This window comes from Dromiciops gliroides, chromosome 5 (assembly GCF_019393635.1).
Source record: "Dromiciops gliroides isolate mDroGli1 chromosome 5, mDroGli1.pri, whole genome shotgun sequence".
NCBI lineage: Eukaryota > Metazoa > Chordata > Mammalia > Microbiotheria > Microbiotheriidae > Dromiciops > Dromiciops gliroides.
Genome location: NC_057865.1, coordinates 178,644,755 through 178,670,473, shown reverse-complemented (window position 1 = coordinate 178,670,473; position 25,719 = coordinate 178,644,755). Strand labels below are relative to the sequence as shown.

General features: G+C 34.0%; 1 protein-coding gene across 5 annotated transcripts in view; it reads right to left on the bottom strand.

Moving 5' to 3' along the window:
- The window catches only part of SOX5 (SRY-box transcription factor 5), a 503,326-nt gene that overhangs the window by 222,323 nt on the left and 255,284 nt on the right, over window positions 1-25,719 (bottom strand). For all 5 annotated transcript variants that reach the window (XM_043968274.1, XM_043968272.1, XM_043968273.1 and 2 more), the window contains exons 5-6: window positions 13,793-13,965; window positions 8,317-8,385 (exon numbers count right to left, since the gene is read on the bottom strand). In XM_043968274.1, the coding sequence (XP_043824209.1) occupies window positions 8,317-8,385; window positions 13,793-13,965 (242 nt within the window). The remainder of the gene's footprint in view (window positions 1-8,316; window positions 8,386-13,792; window positions 13,966-25,719) is intronic.

Sequence of the window (25,719 nt, the reverse complement as noted above, 5' to 3'; positions counted from 1 at the left end):
GGCAAATCTCTTGTCTTCTTTGGGCCACAGTTCCTCATCTATAAAATATACAGTTTGGACTTAGAGTCCCTTAGAGGTCCCTCTAAATCTATTCTCATGCAATCCTATGATTCCTTCCAAGCTGTGGTCTCTTTTCTACAATTAAAATTCTGCTTCCACTGAAGGGAGAAAGTAGCAGAGAAAGGGAAAAGGTACCTTAGAGTTGCTTTTGTTTATTACTACATTTGTTCATCTAATAAAATACTTTGTTTATTTCAAAGGAACAAATATATAGCCTGAATACTGGTGGCATATTTCATTCCATGGGACAGACAAATAAGTTGGCATTCAAGTAGTTAATGCATCTTTCTTCTAAATATTGAAGTACTACCTTGATTGTATGGTATATTTTATATTTTATATTTCTAATCCCTCAAACAGAAAAGGCTACTTTGGAATCTCTTTGTGCATGTGCATGAGTGTGTGTGTGTGTGTGTAGATATATTGTTTTGGTTGCTGTAGGTAGAAAATGTTTCCATCTTATCACCTTTGAAGAAAGAAATCATAAATCAGCAGGTCAGTCAACTGGTGTTTTTTTAAAGACCTTCAAGTTATGGTCTTCAAAGTTATATTCAGTGGATTTCTTTCTGCATAATAATTTGTCAAGAGTTACTGAAACTCTAATGAGCTCAGAGAAATCTGACTCAAATAAAATGAATCCTTTGTAATAAATAGATCTGGCTCATGACTACAGCCCAAATCATTCAATTGCACACAAGTGAAGCAGTAATTATTTCTTGGTAGGACTAATATCTGGTCACATTAAAAAAGAGTCAAGTAGGTGGCATAAAAACTGAAAAGAACAACTTCAAACTGTTCTGTTGAAAATGCTAGAGCATTGCATTGGATGTCAGGGGGACATATTCCCAGTTTACTGCTAAGAGGTTGAGTGATCTTGGAGCAAAAAATGCCCAACCAAGTAGACAAAAAAAAAAAAAATCAACCTTTCTGAGTTTGAGAACCATTAGGCTCTGTATTGAGATTGGATAAAGTAATCTCTAAGAACTCTTTCACCTCTAAAATTCAATGAAATTAAAAAACTGAACCCAAGATTTTTGATATATAATAAGATCTTTGGATTTTATTTAATGTTTTCCGTCCTGCACCAAGTGAAAATTCCCTGGTAAATATCTCACCATAAGTGAAGTGGAAAGAAGGGTTTTTTTTCCCTTTATTAATTCACACACACACACACACACACACACACACACACACACACACACACACACACACACACACACCCTAACTGTAGAGTTGGAAGGGACCTATCTAGCCTTGTAATGATTGGAATGACCCCACCTGCTGGAGACTTACAGTAGAAAGGCTCCGCCATGATGTGGATGTCTCTGAGGGCAACACCATGCGTCTTTTCTTTGGTGTCAGGAAGTGATGCTTGCTGGTGGGAGGAAGAAGGGGGAGCCTGGCGCTCTGACTCACTCTCTTTCCTGTGGACTCCAGCGGAGAAGGGAGCTAGAAATGTGCTCTCCCTTTAATAGATAGATGAATGTAGGCCTTTCCTTCTCTCTTTACCAAATTCTTATTCTCCTTAATAAATGCTTAAAAGTCTAACTCTTGCTAAAGCTTATAATTTATTGGCGACTACTCATTAGATATTTTAGACAGACTAGCTAAAATTTTAGCTTTAACAGCCATCACCCAAACCCCCCCCCCCGCCCCGAGAATTTTCACCAGAGAATACTAGACAGTAGTCATCTAGCCACATCTTTTATATCACTGTTCATCTCTCGTTAGAACCAAACTTTGGACTAGAATCTTAATATCTCCCAATTTACCTCCCACTCACAAGTTGCTAGAGGAAGTTGTATAACCAAACTGAGTACAATACAAATTACTGTTTTCAAATCTTAATTTGACCCTCACTGTGGCAAGGTAATCCTCTTTTCTTACCTAATTGATTCCTTATCTCACTTCCCCAAGAAGCTTTTGAAACCTTCTCTCTTTTCACTCCTTGCCCTGTGTATTCAGTTAAATAATTTTCCTCTTACTTTCCTAAGAAAGTATAATCTACTCAGAATTAGCTCTTTCCCCCTTTTTTTTTCTCCCCCCTTTTTTCTTTATCTGAAAATACCTTGACATTACACCTCACTCTTTTATCACTTCCTCCAGTCTCTGATAATAAGGAGATCCTCTTCATTGAAAAGGTCAATTCTTCTACAGGTAGCTTCAATCCCATTTCCCTTAATCTTCTTGCAAAACTAACCCCTCATGCCTCTCCTGTCTTTTAATTTTCAGCCCCTTCCTATCTACTGACCCCTTTTGTATTGTTTTCAAATATACTTGAGCCTTCATTATTCTTAAAAATAAACAACAACAAACCCTTCACTAGATTCTACTATCCATTTCAAGCTATGATCCTATATTTCTCCTTCCTTTCTTAAATTCCTAGGGAGTGAAAAAAAAAGCTATATTTCCTCCACTTCCTCTCCTTTCAGCTGTTTGTAATCTGGCTTCTTCATCCTTAGCTTAACTAGAACTGCTTCCTCCAAGTTAGCAGTGATCTCTTAATGGCCAGTTTTGATGGGTTTTTTTTTCCCCCTTACTCTTTATCATTCTTTACTTCCCTACTCCATTTGAAACCATTGACCTGCCTCTTCTGGATAATCTCAGTTTTCATGACAATACTCTCTTCTGATTATTTTCTTACCTGTCTGATGGCTCCTTCTCCATTTTCTTTGAAGGTTCATCATATGTATTATGCCCCTAGTTTTACATAAATACTGCATAACTTAAGGCTCTGTCCTGAGGCCTTTTTTCTTCTTTCTCTGTGACCTAATATCATGGTTGCCTTCCACTAAAAATCCCAGATCTGTTTCTTACAAGTATAACCATGCCTCTACCTTTATATACTTTCTTTTTTCTTTTTGCAAGGCAATGAGGGTTAAGTGACTTGCCCAGGGTCACACAGCTAGTAAGTGAGAAGTGTCCGAGGGTAGATTTGAACTCAGGTCCTCCTGAATCCAGGGCCAGTGCTTTATCCACTGCACCACCTAGCTGCCCCACCTTTATATACTTAAAATTTTTTTTAACCCAAGTAAAAGATTTCAACTTGATTTCTGTTTTGTTTTGTTTTGTTTACTACATTCAGCTCAGGACTATCATGAAGACTGCCTTAAAGCTTGAAGATTTCTACCTTCACACAGCCTTAAATCCAAGATAGGATTGCTAGTGTATCCTCATGCTAATTTTTCCTTTGAAGAATGAGACTTATACTATCATTCCTAATTATCCTTGACTATATGAATGCCCAAAGGAAAATATAGGTTTTATTTATCATTTGAAATTTTAAGAGACCAAAGACTGATTCTTATTTAATATGTTTATATTTAAAATACCTAAGATAAAGAGGGTATATATGGGATATTTGTATAAATTCACACATGCATATTCATTTAAATGAGAACTGACCTTCTAAAACAAATCCACATATAAAGAGATCATATAAAAGAATTAAAAAAATGTTCATAACCTTTACCCTTCCTTTTATATACCACATCCATTAAGCCAGAAAGCTTTCCCCAGATTTAATTTATGTATATTCCTTTGTATCACCTATCAAGAGAAAAATCACATATTCAAAGAAAACCAGCACTTATTTGTTATAACTTTGGACTTAATAATGTGTGTGTATGTATGTATGGATATATACATACATATATACAAATAGATAAAAATCAATATATTATTATTATAGAGGTTAGGAATCATAAAGAGAATTATGGAATACTATTTTTCTAAGAAGTAGGGCAATGAAAAGATAAATATCCATTACTATGCATTCATAGTTGTTAATGTTAGAACTCTAGGAAAGAATAAAGAAACTATATTTCAAAGTAAAAATTAAGGAAAACAATGTTAGCTAACTATTGTTCCAATTTAATTCAGTCAAAATCCAACAAGCATTATATAGTTGCTCTAATTACTTTTTAAAATACAGTTTTGGTTGTTTGTAAATTATCAGCTACTATAAGAATAATACCTTACATAAATTAAATTTGCTGTCCACCAACTCCAAGGGAAAGGAAATTAAGGAAAATCCTTCTTTTTTTCCAAAAAAAGTGAAAGGTATTATGTAGAAATCAGAGTTCTCTATTTTTTGATTACATATACTTACACATGTGATCAGTTATTATCAATACTCAGAATTTCTTGGACAGGTTTTTAACTAAAGTGAATAATTTTAAATACTCTATCAATTTATAAATGATCCACTTGTCTTCCTCAATTACTTTCAAAATTATTAGGAGGTGGGAAGGATTTTATACAAGCACAATGGCACAATCCACATTCTCAAATCATTGCTGCTTGTAGTGGTTTCTTGAGTTTTCTTTCTACCATCTTCTTTATCTAAAAAAAAAATAGCCTAAACTTTACTTAAAAATGTATAATTATTTCACTGAGGAAGTTTCGTCATTTCACATTTTTAAAAAACTAGCTGTGACTACCAACTTAATGGATAAAATGAATAATGGGTTGTTTGGTATTCTGAAAAACAAGAAATGCCCAAATGCAAGGTTTTGTGCTGTCTTTAAAAGATCTTTATTTGGAGTTAAAGACCTTTGGTTTGAATCTGGTATCGGTTCCTTACTGTCTGGGGAATCTTGAGGAAAATAACTTATTCCCTCTGTACTTTCATTTCCTTCTCTATAAAGTGAGGTGAACTGAATGACCTCTGAAGTCTCTTGATACTCCAAACTTAGGGTCTTAAGATCTGATTTTATATACATTACACACATACATTACATGATACATACATGCATATTATACACATACATATATGTTCATATAGTAATGGAAATGAAATTATAGGAAAATGACAAAGACTACAAAAATCATGTCATAAAAGAAAGTGGTGGGAGCAGCTAGGTGGTGCAATGGATAGAACACCGGCCCTGGAGTCAGAAGGACCTGAGTTCAAATCCAGCCTCAGACACTTGACATTTACTAGCTGTGTGACCTTGGGCAAGTCACTTAATCCTCATTTCCCAGCCCCTTCCCCCCAAAAAGTGGTAGGTGAAAGGAACTCTTCTATGAAAGAATTGAAAAAAAAATACAGGAAGATAAAATCACAAATCTTGATTAACCATGACCTCTCATTATATATAGATAATAAAATAGTACACACATTGTTATGCTGAGATTCTAGTAGGGAGAGACCAGATACGACAGTTCAAAAAAGAACACATTTTAATTTATATACTATTTGTATAATGATTCACACTATTTCCTAATTTTAAGAATTTATGTTTTAAATGAACAATGTCACATTTTGGAGACATGACCTGTAATAACATGTAATTTATAATCATTGTCTCTAGGAAACCACAGATATCACAAAAAAATAAACAAAATAAAATAAAACAAAACAAAACATAACAGTCTAGTTGTACTATAGGTTGAAAGATAGGAATATATTAGAAGATTCGTTTTTTTAGTACCCATTACATACTATCCTGATTTTACTGGTATATACCATGCCTGCCCAAGGAGCCCTGAGTCAGTATTGGTTATGCACATACAAATCAAAGAAGACTATATCTGATAAAGTGAAGTAAAATATTAAATATGATGGCTACTTTATACCTATTATTAGTAGTTGAAGTTTGAATATTTTCCAATTACCAGTGAATATAAAGGAATGTTTCAATTCCACTCTCCCTAAAATGAGTTAGATTTTTCTCCCTAATCTGATTATTTTCTCCTCATATATTTTCCCTGAATTCTAGCAGCTGCTATCTAGTCTATCATACTAACTTGAGTTAAGAATACCACAGAATCCTTTTATAGGTTCCTTTACCAGATGTGGATAATTGCATCTTAGAGGTTAGTATACAAGATCTAACAACAAAAAAAGTGTTTTTTTAAACTATTAAATATCAATATGGATTAGTTAGTATCACTCAATAAAAGATAAATAAACACAAAAATGTGTCTATGGCAATTCTAAAAAGAAACAAATCAGTTAAGTGTGATTTAAGTCCCTTAAATGAAACTTGACTTTCTCTTCTGTCAAAACTATTTATTCTTTTCAATACAGGTTTGCAGGTATTGAAAAAGGGCTTCTGTATTTTAGGCTGTCTTTAGCCTAAATCCTAGCAGTTTTCTTGTTTGAATCTTTGCTCTACATTTATCTAATTATTTGCCTTGGTAGTGACCCCTAGGTCAACAACCTTAGGAAGTAGGTGCTATTATTAATCTAGGTTTTACAGGTGAGGAAACTGAGGAACACAAAAACTTCATAGCTTTATCAAGAGTCAAAACACATCTTCCCTTTTTGGATACAATTCTTCTTACATGTAGTTTAGAGAATGTTATAGCTGTGGTTTAGTTTTATTTCAGAAAAGTATTGGCAAAGTCACACATCTTGTGAACAGGATGTGGACTATGGGATATATCATAGTAGAGTTAGATTAATTCAGAATTCGATTAATGGCTTAACTTAAAAAAGTAGCTGTTATTGGTTCAATGTAAGATATTGATGTCACACTTACCATATTTGTAGACAATACAAGGCTAGGAAATATAGATCACATGTTGGATGATAGAATAGATTTAACTATCATCTCTAATGCATATGACCTTAAGTCCTGGTCCCCCTCCTGAACACCTATTAGACATTTTCAAATGAATGCCCCATTGGTATCTCAAATAGCATAAAATTATAATGACATGGTAACTTAGAGATCACATATATAAAGAAACTGAGGCCCAGATAGGTGGATGAGTTGCTCAAGGCCATATAGGGAACAAGGATCATAACAAGAATTCAGCCATAGCTCTGACTCCAATCTATTGTTCCTTGCAATGTACCATGCTGCATCACTGTACTTCTTCTCTCACTGCTCTTCTGTATGATTGTGATCTCCTCCTAATTGATTTCCTTATCTATAACCTATCCCAACTCCAACACATCCATCCACACAACTGTCAAAATTATTTTCCTAAAACACATCTGGCCATGTCATTCCACAACAAAATAAATACACTTTTGGGACCAAATATAAACTTTTCTGCTTGGCATTTAAAGCCCTTCAAAATCTGGCACAAAACTATTCTTTCATATTCTAGTCCAGTCATATTAGTCTTCTTAGTACATACATGGTGCTCTATTTCCCATTTCTATGCCTTTTGTGCATTGGCTTTCCCATATACCTAGAACTTTTCTGAAGAAATTATCTTGTGATACCTAATTTTTAAATACTTCATTTTGTATCAATTTTATTTATCTCTATATATGTATATGTTATCTCTCCTAGTTATTGTAAACCCTGCAAGGCAGTTACTGTTATTTTTGGATTATAGTACCTGCCAGAAGGTGGGTAGTTAAAAATTATTGTTGATTCATTTATTGGTTAGATAAACTTATGAGCATCCAAAAAGGGATGATGAGAGTGGTGAAAGGCCCTCAGGTCATATCAAATGAAGGAGAGAAAAAAATGAAACTGTTTATTACATGTGAGAAGGGTGTGTGACAACTGTTCCCTAAAGGTGTTACATGGATGAGAGATTAGATCTGTTCTTTGGGGGGCCCAGAGGGCAGAAGTAGGAAGTTGAAAAGAGAAAAAAAATTAGGCTTGAAATAGGGATAATATGAATTATCCAAAAATATAATCAGCTACTTCAGAAGGAAGTGCTCTGTAACCCTTTATTAAGGTTTTCAAGCCAAGGCTGCCTGGTCATGGGTCAGATATGAAATGGAAGGGATTTTTGTCCAGGTACAGATTATATTAGATGACCTCCAAGGGCCCTTTAAACTTTAGAATTTTTGATGGACACCAATCTTGTGCTAATCTTTTCCCAATGATGGTCAAGGTTTTCTAAACTGGAAATTATTTTCCCATCTCCTACCATTATATTGAATGCTACATTAACATACAATGCAATTTCTTCTTGATAATTGACCTTACAATTTAAAACCAGATCCACTCCCAGTTCCAGTTTCTTTGCCTATGTTCTTTTACTTTTGCCTTTTAGCCATTTTTAACATAACTCAAGAGAATGAATTTAATCAGGTCAATATAGTAATTTTCTCACATCACTGAAATAAGGAAATGTGGAACTCTTCACTTTCCACAATTCATCTATAGAACAGAAACATGGAGGCCAGAATGCAGGGACCCTTAGAAGGCATTAAGACAACATCTGGTCAATCAGGCTATAAATTGTCATTCTGAGGTTAAGTCCAGTGGAATAAATAATATATACCTACAAAATATGGTAATCATAGAAATAGGAGGAATATATGGGATGATCTCTGACCTGGATCTGTTGTTGAAGCAGATTGATTTTGTGTTGTTGCTGTAAGAGCTGCTGCTGCTGTCTTGCAATCTGTGGAGAAATTGCACATGAAAACTTAAAAATAATCTTAGTTTTTAATTTAAAAGTTTGATTTTTTAAAAGACCACATCATCTTATTTTGCCCAGCATGGAAATTCTGTGGCCACTAATTGCCTAATCCCATAACTAATTGCCAGAAAATCTTTTACCTGCTCCATTTCAGACCCGAGCCAGTTGTTGCTCCTTAGGGAGCCTAGTGGCCCCATATTCTCAAGGGCTCACCTTGTTGAAGTTGGATCTTAGTGTGGACACAATCAGCTGAAGCCCTACTGCAACTCAGAATTCCCAAAGTCAAGCAATCCACCAACATCAGCCTCACTATTAGTTGGGATTACAGGTGTGTGTTATCACACCTGGCTTGCACCTTGGTTTTTGACAAGAATTGGTTTTCTTCCACTCTGTAAAAGTCCTACTTGACCTTGATTTAAATGGTATAAATAGTATGAATATCTATCTAAATTGTCAGGTTTTGTAAGTAATGTCAGAGTTTGGAGGTCTTGGGGACAGTTATTATTCACATAGCCCAAAATAAGGGAAGTGTAGGATAGTACTATAATAAACTAGTAAGGAAAAATGGTATTGTAATATGAATGTAGGCCTCAAGAAAGATGTAATCTCCTTGAGGTCAGGAACATGCCTTATTTCTCTTTTAATCTTTCAGAAGTCGAATAGAATAGCTTAATAAATGCTCATTGAAAGAATAAAATTACACCTTTTCTGTGCAAGAAGCAGGCATTGCAACTAACACTATTCAGGCATTTCTTGGCAAGGAAGAGCACTGTATTTTATAATAGGAAATAGGAAAAAGCTATACAAAATGAATACAATTATGTTTCATTAAGAAATAGTACTGAACATATAATCTAAAATACCTTTCTATGTGAGATAGATTGTAGAAATGAAAAAATCAGAACTCATGAGGTTATGGCATTTTTAACAATAAAATATATTTCTTGAAAAAATAAGCCAATATTCATATAGCACTTTAAAAACTGCTAATCAGTTTATTTGTAATATTAAATATTAAATTATGGAGGCAATATGTAACAATAGCTAAATAGCCTGCATTAAAGCCAGAAAGATCTGGGTTGACCTCTCACCTCACTGCATACTGTGTCTATATGACTTAACTTTCCGTGTGCTGGGCAACTGTAAGGCTATAAGTTTCTAGCGAAATTCACTTTTATTGCTAAAGCAAGTTTCCTCACCTAAGAATTACCTATATCAATGAAATTGTAGGTACATTCTTTACCTCTTTAAACAGTTTATTAAAACTAAATGTTTATCCTCGATAAAACTAAGCTCACTAAGAAATTCTTTTCATTTAAATTAATTACATTTACATTTAAATTAATTTCAGTGTGTAAAACATGATAACTCTAAATCATCATCAGGATTCTTCTTCCTTTATCTCCTTTCTCTCCACCCCTTCTTAACTTTTGTAAGAGATATGATCAATTTTTTCGATTGTTTGTTTTTCACTTATCACCTCCTACCTATCTCAAGAAAAAGGGGAAATTTGGTCTCTTAAATTTTATCTGGTACCATTCTTGGTCATTAAAATTATATGAGATTTATTTTTTTTTCCATTTTTGTTGTTGTAGTCATAGAGTACAATCAGCAATTAAACAGTTCCCTGCCACCTTTCCCTTTCCACACTTGCCATAAGTTTAGGACTGAACAACTCTTTAGCTAAACACTCCCTCTTTATTAAATAATCTCCTCAGTTCCCTCACTGCATTGTAACCACAGAAAAATAGGCTATATAAAAATGCTGATGAATTTTTATTCCTTTACTCTGCATCTTGCTACTTGATAGAAATTATTAATTATATCAGTTAGGTTCTTGCTTAATTTTCTGTGGTTTTCTAAATATACAGTATCATCTGTATATAATGATAGTTTTGTCTTCTCTTTGCTGATTATGATCTTTAATCTAATTTTCAAACTGCTACCATTAGCATTTCTAGAATGATGTAAAATAACCATAGGGAGAGTGGGGCATGTTTGCCTCTTTTACTTTTTTTGAGAAATCTTTGAGTGTTTCTCTATTGCAAATAATGAAATGATGTTATCTCTCTGCATATGGATATCAAACTTATACTGTTTATACTCTTTATTATTTAGAGTACTTTAAAAAAACTTTTTTCCATTTATTTTTTCTTCCTATTACATAAAAAAATTTTCAAAATCCATTTTTAAAACTTTTTGTTTCAAATTCAATTCCTCCTTCCACCCCAAGAACTCAAGCATTTCAATATTAGTTATACATGTGTAGTCATGCAAAATATTTCCATATTCACACACACATATATATATATATATATATAAACTTTAATAATAATTAGCAGTTATATTGTGTCTATTAGGTTCTATGTCCTATGCTAAGCTTTACAAATATTATCTCATTTGATTCTTACAACAACCCTGGGAGGTAGGTGGTATTATTATCTTTATTTTAGAGTTGAAGAAACTGAGGCAAATAGTGGTTAAGATCACATACATAGCTAGAAAGTATTTGAAGCCAGATTTCTTATTATTTCTTCACTTTACTCATTTTTTTCCTACTCTAGATCTCGCATTCTATCTATCAAGCCATGTAGCTGTCTCTTATTTAAAGAATAATGCAGTATTCATGTTTATCACTCTTGACACTATGGATTTTCTTTTGCCTGATTCCACAGTTGTAACTCCTCTCATCTATCCAATTTTGAATCATCTAAAATTCAAAGGGATCTCTTAGCTCATTGGCTTTGGAGTTCCTTTCAACAATGTGCATCACAATCCACCTATGTCTCCTTCATCCTGTTATTCTTCATCATATTCTCCCAATTCTCCCCAAATGCTAGAGATATTTCTCACTTTCTCCTGATATTGTGAGGCTACTAGTGGAGTGAGTTGGCTATCCACATGCCACTCTTGTCACGTGACAAGCACATCTCTATCATATTTCTTTTTTGATCCTTCTGTTCTTCAAAATGCTTCATTGGTTATAAGTTGTAGCTTGCCCATATCCACCATGCATTTTCCCATTCCCTTCTGTGTGATACTCATCTTCAATTCTTCCTATACTGTTATCTTTTATATAACAATGACAAAATATTGGTATTAAATATATAAGCCTTTGTGTCCCTGTGAAGTTTGTAGTCATTTAAGGAGCTTTTCAAATATCCAAGGGTGATATGGTATGACTATCTCTTTTTCAACTAGGGGCACAACTCGTCCATTTGTATTGAATGCCCTAAATATACTGATGAATAATACATGTACACACACATATATAAACTATATATGCAATATATCAATTTTTTGCATCTTTATTCTTCTTAGTGTAATTTCTTTTTCCCTTATAAGAATATTTGGATTGTGATGTTTAGGGCCAAGTGTGGTATTTCTATTGTCCTTAATAGTGAAGACAGTTTGTTTTGACAATTACACTTATTTTCCATTTTTTCCTATTTATTTTCCAGCTTCTCATTTTCATCATCGTCATATTGTTATTATTCTTCATCTTTTGTTCTTGATGTATCTTTGTTTATGGTTTTATTTCTTATATACAGTAAAAACATTCTTTTAAAATCCAATTCTGCCATTTTATTTGATGTTATTGGCTTAGGGCATTTATTTTTAAAATTGTGACTCAGGTTTGTGTTTTCCTCTATTTGATTTAAATTCCCTTCCTCACTAAAAATGCAGTTTGCCTAATTGTTGCTCGATTTCTTATACTTTTCTAAAACTATTTTATAGTTCTTTAAATTATTTAATGTTTATTCAATTGATTCTTCTTCTTCGGATTTCTTCGATACTGTCCATTGATGCTTCAACTCTAATTTTTAGAGGAATTTTAACCTTTAAGTTTATGCTGCAGATATTCATTATTGACTTGTAGGTTACTTTGGTTTAGTACTCATTTTTCTAATGTAGAATGAAAGCAGTAAAGAGTGAGCTGCCCTGGTTAAGTAGGGAAACTATCACTATGGATTCATAGTGGGGTTGAGTATAGACTAATTACTCCCTCTGGTCTGGTTGGAAGTGAAAAGAAAGCATGAAGTTTACTCAGTTTTTGTTGCTGTTGCTGTTTCTGTTGTTTGTTTTTGCAGGAAACAATGAAGAAGGATTTTTCAGAGTTTTGGATATGAGACTGCACACTCTGTTAGAAAGGAGGTTTTGTCTGGAGTTTTAGCTACTTAAAGTACAGGTCTGGACCTAAAGTAATATACCTTAGTTGCTAGATATAGCTTTTTTTTTTAACTAGATATAGCTTTTTGCAGTATTAACCTAGAATATTAGCAATCTCAGTCCAAGAAGAAGAAGAATGGAACTATGCAGCCTAGTAGGAACTACTTATAGGGTTTTTTGTTTGTTTGTTTTTTGGCCCTGGCTATGTGCTTATTTGCAGTTCTGGGGGCTGAGAAGGTAAGGATCCTTGCCACCTTTGACACAAGTAGGGCATGATGCCCAAGAATTTCTGATGTTTTGTTTCTATAGGGAAGACAAGGAAGGGTAGGAGTGATCCCTCATATAATATTCATATTCTGGAATGTAAGCAAGCAGTTCTTTGGACCTCAGTGGAGCTTCAGCACAGTGGTAAGTAAGTGGGAGAGTCTTTGAAAGTCAGGAGGATTACAGACTGAGTTTATGCCCAATTCTGTGTTAGAAAGTCTGCTCCCTGTGGCCCTCCCCCACCCCCACCCCCCCAAGGCCTGGTCTGTGAGTAGGTCCTTGGGATAAACTCAGATCAGCCTAAACAGCAGGGGATGAAGTGAAGTACCAATGACATTTTATTAGTGATGGACTGCTGGAGGATCTGACTTCTTTGGATTTTTTTTTTCCTGAAAAGACTTTACAGGAAGGGAGGGAGGGAGAAAAGGAGAGAGGGAAAGAAGTAAAGAGGGAGGGGGGAGAGAGAGATAATGTCTTCATTCCCTCCCAGATTTTCAAGATCATTCCAGACCAAAAGAGAACCCCACCCTTTACCCGGCTAAAGCAACTCTGGAATCTTTCAAATGTCATCTTTAGTGAGTCTGGAATGAAATCCTCAGGGCAATTGTATAATCACTCCAAGACTTGGCAGCTAGGGTGCTTAAGCTTGAGGAGATAAGGAAGAATTTTGTTATGTAAGTATCAAAGCAATCATTGGTGCTTTGCAGAAGTCATTGCCACAGTTTTTACCCTCAGTGCCACAAGGTGTGAGTAAGAAGCAGAATCATTCTCCTAGGAAATATGTAATCTTTAGTAGAGTTTTCCCACCTCTCTATGGGGAAGGAGAAGGGTGCTAAGAAAGCTCTGTCAGTTATTCCATCCCCATAGGCCAGTCTTTCTCTAAAAAGAGAAGGACAAATTTGAGTAAGACTGACTCCTCAACTTAGACTAGATTATCTCTGCGTGTTTCACTCACCTGTTCTTGCTGCTGCTTGGCCAGTTCCATTTGCTGGCGCTGTTTTTCAATCTGGGAGGCAGCCAGTTTCTTCTGTTCATCATGAGCTGCCAGCAGCTGCTCTCGCAAACTGGTCAGCTGATTGATCATACCCATGAGCTGCCTCTCTTTCTCAGCGAGGCTTTCTGGAGTTCCTGTTAAGCATATGATAATAAAAAGGGGGGAAAGAAAAGGAGAAATGAGAAAAGGGTAATTGTCAATGACAATGAATCTGCAAGAGTAAACTTGCAATTCCAAAAGCTTTTTAACATACATATATACACACACATACACACATCTCCCAACTTTATTTTAGAATATTTTTACTTATCAAATGCAAAGGACAAATAATATTTGTCATTTAAAAATATGCCCCCCCAAATAATTAAAAACTGGTTGCTTTTATCGAATCAGTAATTTTCACTTTATAGGACTTTTTGCTTGGTCATATAATCAAGTCAATATATACATTATCTACTGTGTAGAGCTAGATTCTGATTTGTGGGAATAAGAAACACTGCAACATGAACATACTGTAGTTGAATTCACATTATTCAAAGTTATAATTATGCAAATTGATCCCAGCCCAATGGAAGTGTGTAGTACAAATACAAGAAAATGAACCACTTCACAGGACTGATTGTTTATACTAATTAGTACCAAACTGAAATATATATTGGGGGTTTGGGGAGTTCAGAAAAGTATGACACAGTTCCTTTTCTGGAGGAGATTATAATTAGTCAAACAAATGAGGTATAAACCTATGAAAAGTTAAATAATAATAAAGAAAAAACAGTTTGAGGTATTATAATAAATATAACATTCTCCTTTATAAGACTATGTGAAGAAGTCAAACTGAAGAGAAGCGTATAAAATGAGAGGTAGCTAAATCTTGAATATTTTAGGGAGAAGCCAGTTTAATGCTTTCTCCAGAAATATATATTTTTTAATCTGCAAAAATGGTCTTTATAGTTGGAGACAGAAGGATTTGAAGAAAAAAATGGAATTTGATTAAAATATTTGAATATATTCAACAAATTTAAACTACATAAATATATATTTTTGACTAGAGCATTAAGATACCTATTGGGTATATAGGAAATGTGAGAATTTCATTGACACAGAAGCAGTGTCACATTTAAAAGTTCTGTTAAACCTCACCAGACAGACAAGACCCCTATGGTAAAGTACTAGCAGTAGGAGAGAAAATACTATTTAATTATAATTTTCACTTCAAATGTAAGACACTAAGCACTATTTTAATAATGCATTTGCCACCTGTACATGTAATTAGATAGAAGGGCCTGTTACAACCCAGTCACCCTTCCCCATCCCATTTCATTCCTTCATGTCTATTTATGTTGAAAAAGCATGTACCTTTATCAAGATCTACAGCTATAGTTAGTTACTTGTAACTTTTACTTGTCCATTAGTGGTTGGAATAAACTCGCCCATTTATTTTAAATATGCTAGTAAATGAATACTAAGGGAAGGCCTCTGAATGATTACAAAATTGTAAAGGATACATGACATATATCTTTGTTTTTCTAGATCCTATCTTGGGGTGGAATCTAGCCTCAAAATTCAGTAAACATTAAGTGACTACTAAAGTTCAAACATAATAGTAGATACTTGGTAAAAGTCTTCACCGATTATATGTCAGGCATTAAAACTGCTACTATTGGGGCAGCTAGATGGCGCAATGGATAGAGCGCGGGGCCCTGGAGTCAGGAGTACCTGAGTTCAAATCCGGTCTCAGACACTTAACACTTACTAGCTGTGTGACCCTGGGCAAGTCACTTAACCCCAATTGCCTCACTAAAAAAAATTGTGATAAAGCAATTCAAATTTTCTAAGTTCAATTTATTTCAGTACTTGGTTTTAAAGGATGTCATAGTTGAAAAAGGTAACTCACAAAGATATATTGATACAACTGGAAGAAGTGCATTATTGACTGTGCTTACTAAATCAGGACACTCACTTTATTCATTCCATTCATAAATTAGGCAAAGAACTGTGCTCAAAACACACTAATAGTAATTTGGAAGATTTTTAATAAGTTGATGAAAAGTAACATATTCATTAGAAAAAGTAACATATTCAAAAGATAATCTAGTTATAAACCCCCTCAAATTAGTAAGAATCTAAAAGAAGCCTAGTGATAGGTACTCAAAACTTAAAGCGAAAAAAACTGCAATATAACCACCACTATTGTTCAAAGAGTTAGAGATAAGAATGTATAAAATAGGGTAAAAATCTTCTTTTGGTATCAATTAAATCATATATATCCATTTCCTTTTTTCCATAAAATACAAGTTTCATTCATGTCCTTTATGTTTCCATCAATTTTTGTAATGTCAATATGGGATGCTGAGAAAATATATTTAATATTTGAATTCAATATCAGAGTTTGGATTTGTCCAGTTCTGAGAGAAAGAATATTAAACTATTTTCTTTTAAATTGTATTAATTTACTTTGATAATTTACTTAGATGTGTTGCCATTTACCTCATTGTAATGATATTTTTTCACGATCTATGGTGATTTTAAGGAATAGTTTTCTTATTTGTCTCTCATAAATTGTTATTGTTCCTTTATCTAAAATTATGATAGCAACTTCTGAGTTTTTAGTCACTTGAGGCAATATAGATTTTTAACATTGCCTCATCTTATTTTATTTTTTCCTTCTTTTTTTTTTTTTTGTGGGCCAGTGGGGGTTAAGTGTCTTGCCCAAGGTCACACAGCTAGTAAGTGTCAAGTGTCTGAGGCCAGATTTGAACTCAGGTATTCCTGAATCCAGGGCTGGTGCTTTATTCACTGTGCCACCTAGCTGCCCCCATTCCCTCATTTTCATCTGTTGTTTATGTGTTTTAACATTTTACATGCAAACCTGAGAGAGACTATATTTGACAATATACAAAATATTCTGTTCTTGTACCCTTCAGCATTGGTTAGTGTGGGTAAAAAGTAAATTATGTTCTCTGTGATCTTATTTGGCTTCTTCAATATTAAGAGATAAATTTCCTTTTAATAAACTTTTCATTATAGTTGTGTCTATTGTGCTCTTTAAGACACTAGGTGGTACAATGGATAAAACACCAGCCCTGGAGTTAGGAGGACCTGAGTTCAAATGCAGTCTTAGACATTTACTAGCAGTATAACCCTGGCCAAGTCTCTTTACCTTATTTACCTCAGTTTCCTCATTTGCAAAATGAGCTGCAGAAGGAAATGAGAAACCACTCTAGTCGCTTTGCCAAGAAAACCCCAAATGGGGTTATGGAGAGTTGGATAGGATTGAAACAACTCAACAACAAAAATTGTGCTTTTTGTTTGATTTCTTTTGTTCTATATCATTTTAAACAAAATTTTCCACATTTCTCAGGATTCTTTACCTACAAATAAACTTTTGGAACACAACTTCATAACTTTAGGAATATCAAGGGATTATCTTCTGTAATTATTTAAGTACATTATTTCATGTTTCTGTTATTTCCATTTATTATTTACATGATTTGTGCCTTACCTATAGTAACTTAGTAGGCTATAAGGCAGAAACCCTGACCTAAATAAGTTTTCTATCTTTCAGAGTAGGCCAACTAAATAGGATGTATAATAATAAATATTTGTTATATTGTAATAAGACAAATAATCTTTTTTTTTTGGTGGGGCAATGAGAGTTGTGACTTGCCCAGGGTCACACAGCTAGTAAGTGTCAAGTGTCTGAGGCCGCATTTAAACTCAGGTCCTCCTGAATCCAGGGCCAGTACTTTATCCACTGTGCCACCTAGCTGCCCCTGCCAAATAATTTCTAAGATTAAAGTAACCTGGGGCAGTTAGGTGGTGCAGTGGATAGAGTACTGTCCCTGGATTCAGGAAAACCTGAGTTCAAATCCAGCCTCAGACACTTGACACTTACTAGCTGTGTGACCCTGGGCAAGTCACTTAACCCTCATTGCCCTGCAAAAACAAACAAGAAAATCTAGCACCAAAATGTCACACTGATATTCTAAATAATATCACAGCAAAAGAAAAATTATTCAGGGTTGGAGGGAAGACTTACTTATACAGAAATTATTTAACTTCCATTAATTTTAAGTAGATAAATTTGCTTCTTTAGGTTACTTTATTCTTTTTTTTTTTTTTTTTGGTGAGGCAATTTGTGTTAAGTGACTTGCACAGGGTCACACAGCTAGTAAGTGTCAAATGTCTGGAGCCGGATTAGAACTCAGGTTCTCTCGAATCCAGGGCCGGTGTCCTATCTACTGTACCACCTAGCTGCTCCTTTCCGTGTGACATTTTTAAATGGATTTTTTTTCTTTATTTTTTGTCTAGAATTGGGGTTGCTTTCAAGAAGGATTCCACTTATGAAATCTGGGAAGAATATGCAGTACTTCCTTTTGGGAACTTTGCCCAGTAGATTGAAAATATTTCAAATCAAGCCAAATTTAAATTCTTCTGAATTTATCATCAGGGTTTTTGTTTTTGTTTTTTTAGTGCTACTTTGATTGGTGTAGGATTTTATCAGTGTGGGAATTTTATCTCTTTCCTCCATTCTATATCAATATCACTAAAGGACTTCTGCTAGATCTTTGAATATTTTGTGTGTACTGATGTAGGATTCTACACTACTATCCATCAGATACTATATTCATACCATGATCCAGATGGGAACCCAGTTCCATCATGAGCCAAGTCTTTTCCATGGAAGAAATGCATCAAGCTAACAATGGACTATATTTTTTCCAATGTAAGAGTTCTTTGCTTAGCCAACATATAAATACAAATAAGCCAACTTTGGATCATCTTTACCAAAGTTCCAGAAATTGCACAGTATAGTTACTTCTCTCAAAGTACTCATTTCCTCAGATTTATTTGTATAGCATTTATTATGTGCCCATATTTAAATTAGTTGGCATTTAGTTGCACAACCATGACCATGATTATCACCACTATCACTACAACTACTGTTTCTACTACTAGTAAATACATTTACCCACTTACAGTTCTTTGTGGTTAATTTATTTAATATTTTAGATGTTAAAATATACTAGTTTTTGGACAAATACTTGCATTTTGGACATTTCTACTTTAAGTTCCAAAGCTCCTAGAATGAATGGAGATATTTGATGAATAGCTATTATTTTTATCATTCTTTGCCCATAAATGGTTATTCAGCATAGGTAAATCACACCAGTATTTTATCAATTATATAATGAAGATAAGGGTTACATGTGTAAGTATATCTTAGTTGTCTTAAAATACATTATTACAAACATTTTACAATTAACGTAGGCTATAATTCACAGAAATTCTGCCAAAAATATTGTTATGTTCACATTAAGGTCAATTCTCAAAGACTAATAATTATTACATGATTCTGACTTTTTGGGGCATTTTATTAAGAATCAAAATATTTTAAACAATTAAATATACTTTATTTTGATAGGTTCAAATGCATAGTTAATAACGCACATTCAATTTATTTTGGACAATTTTGGTGCAAATAGACAATATTAAGGGTAATTTTTATTAGCCTTTAGTCTTTTTAAATATATTCATTTGGCTCTAATATGATAAAATGGTATAAATTAAAATTATTGATGATATTCATCATAAAATCTTAAACCAAAGGGAGAAATCTGTTTAGTAAGACGTAACATTTCTTTGACTTGGGAACTACAGAGATTTCTTACTAAAGGATTTCAGAATGGCTTAAAAGCAGCTAATAAGTATTTTCAGGCATATGACCTGAAAATATTCCTTAAATACTAGACCTATTCCTAATATGAAGGACAGGTTAGAGTAGCCTTAATGAATTTCAATATCTTATTTCTCTTTTCAAACAACCAGTAATACTGTTACACTGATGTAAGGAAACTGGTACTCTCACACTAACCAAAGAATGATAATCATCACTATACTGTACTAGACTATTCTAGACTAGACTAGACTAGACTAGACTAGACTCGTTTTATGCTGCCCTAACAGATGCCAAGGTAATTGTTAAAAAGTTCATTTTCTATGTGTCAGTTTCCTTTTAGTATTAATGAAACATTTTTAGAGGTAAAATTAGTAGTAAACAACTAAAGAGACAAGAGTTAAATTAAAATAAATATTTCAATCATTATTATTATAGAAAGAGTGCTGGACTTAGAGTCAAAGAAAGACCTAAGTTCACATTTCAGCTCTGACAGTTATTATACATGCTATGGGATAATCTGTAATATCTGTTGAGAGTTTTAAATAAGATGTGTATGTAAAAACTTTCTAAACTTTAAGACTATATAAATCACTATTATAATAATAGTAATCATTATAATAATTATTAGTTGGCAATGACCACATGGTTTGTGGCTTTTTAAACTGTGGCTTTAAAAATATATGTGTGTACATATTTATGTACATATATGTACACAATACATATATGCATACATCAATATACACATATATACACATGCACACATAAATTACATATACACACATATTTATATACACTATGAAGTGGGTACAATAGCCTAGTATATTAACCCTGTTATCCATATAAAGATGCTATGGTTCAGAAAACTTAAGTGACCTGCCTGTGGAAACACATCTATGTTGTGATACAAGCAGAATTTAAAGTCAGGTGATCATGACTCCAGTTCTAGCACTTTCATTCTCTATGTCATATTGCTTTGCTGGCAAAATGTTTGGTTTGATACATTTCAAGGTCTTACTAAAAAATCTTAGAGTTGGAAGGGGTCTTAAAAGCTGCCATAGTCCAGACCTTATTTCAAAAGGATTATTTCTTACAACTTCCTCAACAAGTGGTCACCAGCCTCTGCCAGATTGTTCAAGCCCATTATTTCAGTATTTTTACCCCTGATGTATCAAAATTAGGAAAACTCAGTTTCTTCATCTTAAATTATAGATCACAAAGAACCATAAATCTGTAATTAGACTATTATGTGTAACCCTGTCCTTGTCCCAGTGTACTTGTTTTTAAATGGTCAATTATCAATCAATCTGCATAGTGCACTTACCTTGAAATGCTACCTGTTATTGAAGAGATTATTTACCTTAATCTATGAATTGAATATACGTGGCTCATATCTTTAATTCATGAGCTCTAATAAAGTATAATATCCATTATTTACAGTCACAGAACTGTTTAGTGTTACTTTGTGTATATTCTAATATATTATAAAATTAGTTTTCAGAAGAAAACCCAGTTGATTCTTATAACAAATTCAGCTAATTTTTTAAACACTTAGAATGATACTTTTCCAAAACCAAAACAGCTTTAGTTATATAAGATATTAGTACACAAAAAGTATACTAGTGCACAAGAAATTTTGCAAGAATAAAAAGAATTAATAAAATATATATGTGAAGTAATGTAGACCACAAATTTCTTCAGAGAAAATGAAAAATGAAGGTTTCCCTAAAAATTTTGGGGATGGACTACAATAGGATAAATAGTTATCAAAGAAGGAACTATTTTTTCCTACAACTAAGCTAGGAATGTTACTAACCATGTTTAACATGTGGATGTTTTTATTATAATTGAAAAACATAACAAATCAGCAAAACACATGTAATATTTACTGCCAACACTTATTTTTCAAGGTTTTAAAATATTTTGGGGGAGAACTGAACACTACAGCTAGGGTGACTTTCTGAATACAAACAAAAAAATGGACATAGTCTGGCAGAGAAGATTTATTTTACAAAGCCACATTAAAATCAGGATTGTCCCAGAAATCCAGAATCACAACAGCTATAGTCTAATACTTAACTATTGTAGAGGCGTAACTATTATGCATTGACCTTCCTTCATTTTTACTGAAATTTATGTTAGCGTAAAGAATGTGTAAAATTGTCCTTTCTGACCTAGAGAACAGGTTGTGAAAAACAATTTCTGTTTAAATAAAAATTTATCCAATAATGATTTCATTATAATGTGTCACCAATGCTGAAACACGAAATGCATAATTTTCCTCTTTTTTAATTAAACTGTAATACTACCAAGTATACTTCTTCACTTCTACCTTTAACTATGACTTGAGTTTCATTTTATATGAAATTCAGTTAGAGACAAATGGCAAAATTAAATTTCAGCAAACTAATTTTTTGGTGATTTGGGAGTGAAATACCTGCTAACCGCACCAACTAGTCAGTTGATTAGTGATATATCACTATTATTGATACATTATTGATATTGATAATATTATCGACATATTAATTTTAATATGTTACTTTTCATATTTAAGAATTACAATTTTGAATTCATTGAATTGGTATTCATGGAGTCTAGTGGAAGACATAAATGTTTGCTGAATTGAACTGAATGTGTACAAAGAATTCAAGGATTAGAACTTACTTAAGGCATCAGTTTCTTTTTCTTTTACTATAAAAGAATAGCAAAATTTTATAATGGGGCAAATAGGCTGTTTCATTACAAATATTTATGTTCTTTCATTCATTTATTCAACAAATTTTGAATAAATTACCATCATTTCTACCTGAAGTCCATTTTGGTTTTAAAGAAACATTGTAGAAGGAAAGGACTCCATGACAGTCATTTCCTATGGTAAACTACACCCTCATTCATCCTCTGTCCTCTAGAAATCTCAACTTCTTCCTTTCTGGAGGTTCCTTCCCTATTACTTTCAAATGTACCCAATATTCCCCTTCCTTAAAAATATGCAATAGATGCTACCATCCTCTCAAGTTTTTATTCTATATCTCTTAGCTTTCTCAACCAAATTCCTCAACATTTTGTCTATACTCGCTTATTATCTGGTTGTTTGTGAAATGGCCTGTCAGACTCTGGGAATAGGACTATAACACATTATATGCTCTACTTCTCCTTCTGGAGCATGCTCAGCTGCCATTTTAGGTGGCACATGGAAGCTGTGTCACTGGGGAAGGAGTGCTTCCAGTTTGTTATGACTCATTGATGGGTTGAGTTCCCATATTTGATTGATGAGTCAAAATTCTGTGTATATACAAAAGAGGCACTTAGCCATCATTTGTTTTTTCAGCTTTAAAGTATCAGGACTCTCTGAGTTGCTCAGAAGGTCAGAGAGGTGATATGGTTAATATCCCCTAACTGTAAGCTGGAAGCATGGATTTTACTTGGACAAGCTGGTGCCTAGGATGGGGCTGCCTCTCTTTTGTATCTTTCCTTTGGTACAAGTCCTAGTGAAAGCTAGAAAAATCTTAGAGTCCTAAGGTTGTGGTGGTAATATCTCCCACATCTCCCATCCAAGAGCGGTGACTACTGGAGTGGTTATGGTTACAGCAGTAGAAGCAACTATAGGAAGAGTTAGCATCAGATATAGAAAGTTCAACTGAAGGAAGATGCCCACTTAGCATTGGATTGGACTCTGCTCAGTAAAGGTGAAGGCTTTCATTTTTATAAAACTGTTTTGTATCATAATAAGGCTTGACTATTAGGCTTAACAGTTGCTTTTGTGAACAGTAATGAGTTACTGAATTCTGTTCTAACCATTCTTTATGCATATTATGATTCTTTTGTTCTTCTCATTATCTTTTCTGTAAAGGATATGTCCCATAACCAATTTATATTTTTACATTCAGGATCTTTTTCCCCTTGCGTGTGTGTGTGTGTGTGTGTGTGTGTGTGTGTGTGTGTGTGTGCGTGTGTGTGTAAATCTTAGACTAGAATTGCCTCCAGAATAGCTGGGATGGGGGTGACAACTCAATGAATGAATGTGAGAATTGGGATACCAAATCCACTCTTATGAAGCCATTTGCTCACCAATGAGTCCCATACAGGACCTTATATCCAGTTACAAAGCAGGGAGGAGCAAGTACCATAAAGCACCTACAAGTCCCCAGAAGCAGTTGGCTCAATTCTCTATTCTAGATAAGATGAAAATTAACATTGTTTCTAACTTCAAGGCATTTACAATCTGTACAATGGGGTGGAGGTTACAATAATTTTTTAAAAAATTTTAAAATTAGTACCATATAAGGAATGTGATGTAGAATGAGAATAGGAGAGATCTATTAAAAAGTGTGCAGGGAGAGAGTACTTTTGTTGTTGTTGGGTTTTTTTGTTTGTTTGTTTTTTGTGGGGCAATGGGGGTTAAGTGACTTTCCCAGGGTCACACAGCTAGTAAGTGTTAAGTGTCTGAGGCTGGATTTGAACTCAGGTACTCCTGAATCCAGGGCTGGTGCTTTATCCACTGTGCCACCTAGTTGCCTCTGACAGAGTACTTTTAATGGGCATAGAAAGGAAGGCTTCATAGAGGACCTAGCACCTGACTTAGGCCTCAAAAGAAGACTTTCAACATGTTGATATGTAAGGATAATATTCCTATGACAGGAATATTCCATAAGGTCTTTATGAAAGCACCGAGCTGAGAAAACTTAGGATAAGATTAGGAAAGAACTAGTAATCAAATCTAGCTGGAACATAAAATGAACTAATGAAGGAAAATAGAATGAAATAAATCTGGGCACCTAAGTGTCACAGTGTATATATACAATGCTAAGCCTGAAGTCAATAAGACTCATTTTCCTGAATTAAATTTGACCCCAGACACTTACTAGCTGAGTGACCCTTGGCAAGTCACTTCACCCTGTTTGCCTCAGTTTCCTCATCTGTAAAATGAGCTGGAGAAGGAAATTGTAAACTGCTCCAGTATCTTTGCCAAGAAAACACCCCAAAGGGTCATGAAGACTCAGATATGACTGAAATTACTAAACAACAAAAATCTGACAAATCTGGAAACAAAAATTGTAGCCTCAGCATAACGGGCTAAAATTGAAGACTATGACTTGAACTCTGGAACAATGATTACGGTCAAAATAAGCATTCTTAAGAAGAACAAAAAAAACTTCTCTTTTTGATGAAAATGCAGTTAAATTTACTGAATAGAAAAAGTGATTTTCATCACAAAATGATTGGTTGAATATCTTTAATGCCATAAACATGCCAGCATATATAAGTATGATATAAAAATTTTGTTTCAAAAATCATTTATAGTAAAACCAATTAAAGAATAACTTCCAAAGTAAATATATAAAGACAAAAATTTAATAGTATCCACTGAACAAGAAGACATCACGGCATAGTGGAAAGAGCATTGGCTCCTGATTCACGGGATCTGCTTTCAAATCTTGCATCTAATACATGCCATCTGTATGAGGGGTGAATAAGTGTCTTAATCTCTATGACCCTCAGTTTCCTTACCTGTAAAAGTACCATGTGGTTTGGACCACATAGCCTTTGACATCTCTTCCACCTCTTAACCTATGATCCAATTGACTTCATAGTCTCATATTAAAAAACAAATGTCCCTGTGCATTCCTTTCATCTGCTTCATACTGCAGATGTGAACTATTGTTCTTATATATCTTGGTCAGCACTGGTATGCACACTTCATTCCAAGCTATTACATAATCATCCAGCCTGAACCCCAACAACTTGCAATAAAATTAATTTGCCCCTCAATGTGCAAAACACTATTGTACCCTCTTTCCTTTTTAGTCACCTATGAACAATGGAAAGTAATTCTAACTGCCACAGGCAGTCAGTAGGAAAAATAATCTAGTCTGCTTTTCAGTTTATTGCCAAATCTTATCCAAACACCTAATAACCATGCCCCTTTCCCAGAACAGATCTACAGTTGCTTTAAAATGCATCAGAAATCAGACTTTTGAATAAAACTAGAGAACAATAACTAAACTTGTGCTCCAAATGTAAAGTGCCCCAAATCAAAAATTAAAGACACAGAAACTTCTTTTGTGACTGTACTCCAGATTCCCATCCTCCCCCTGGGCAAGGCTGAAAGGGTTGCTGAGTTTCTTTAGTGTTAGCTTATCATTGCTGCTGTTTCTGCTTTTAAGTTTGACTTGTGAAGGAAAACGAGGGAGGGGTAAAAATGATTACCCTC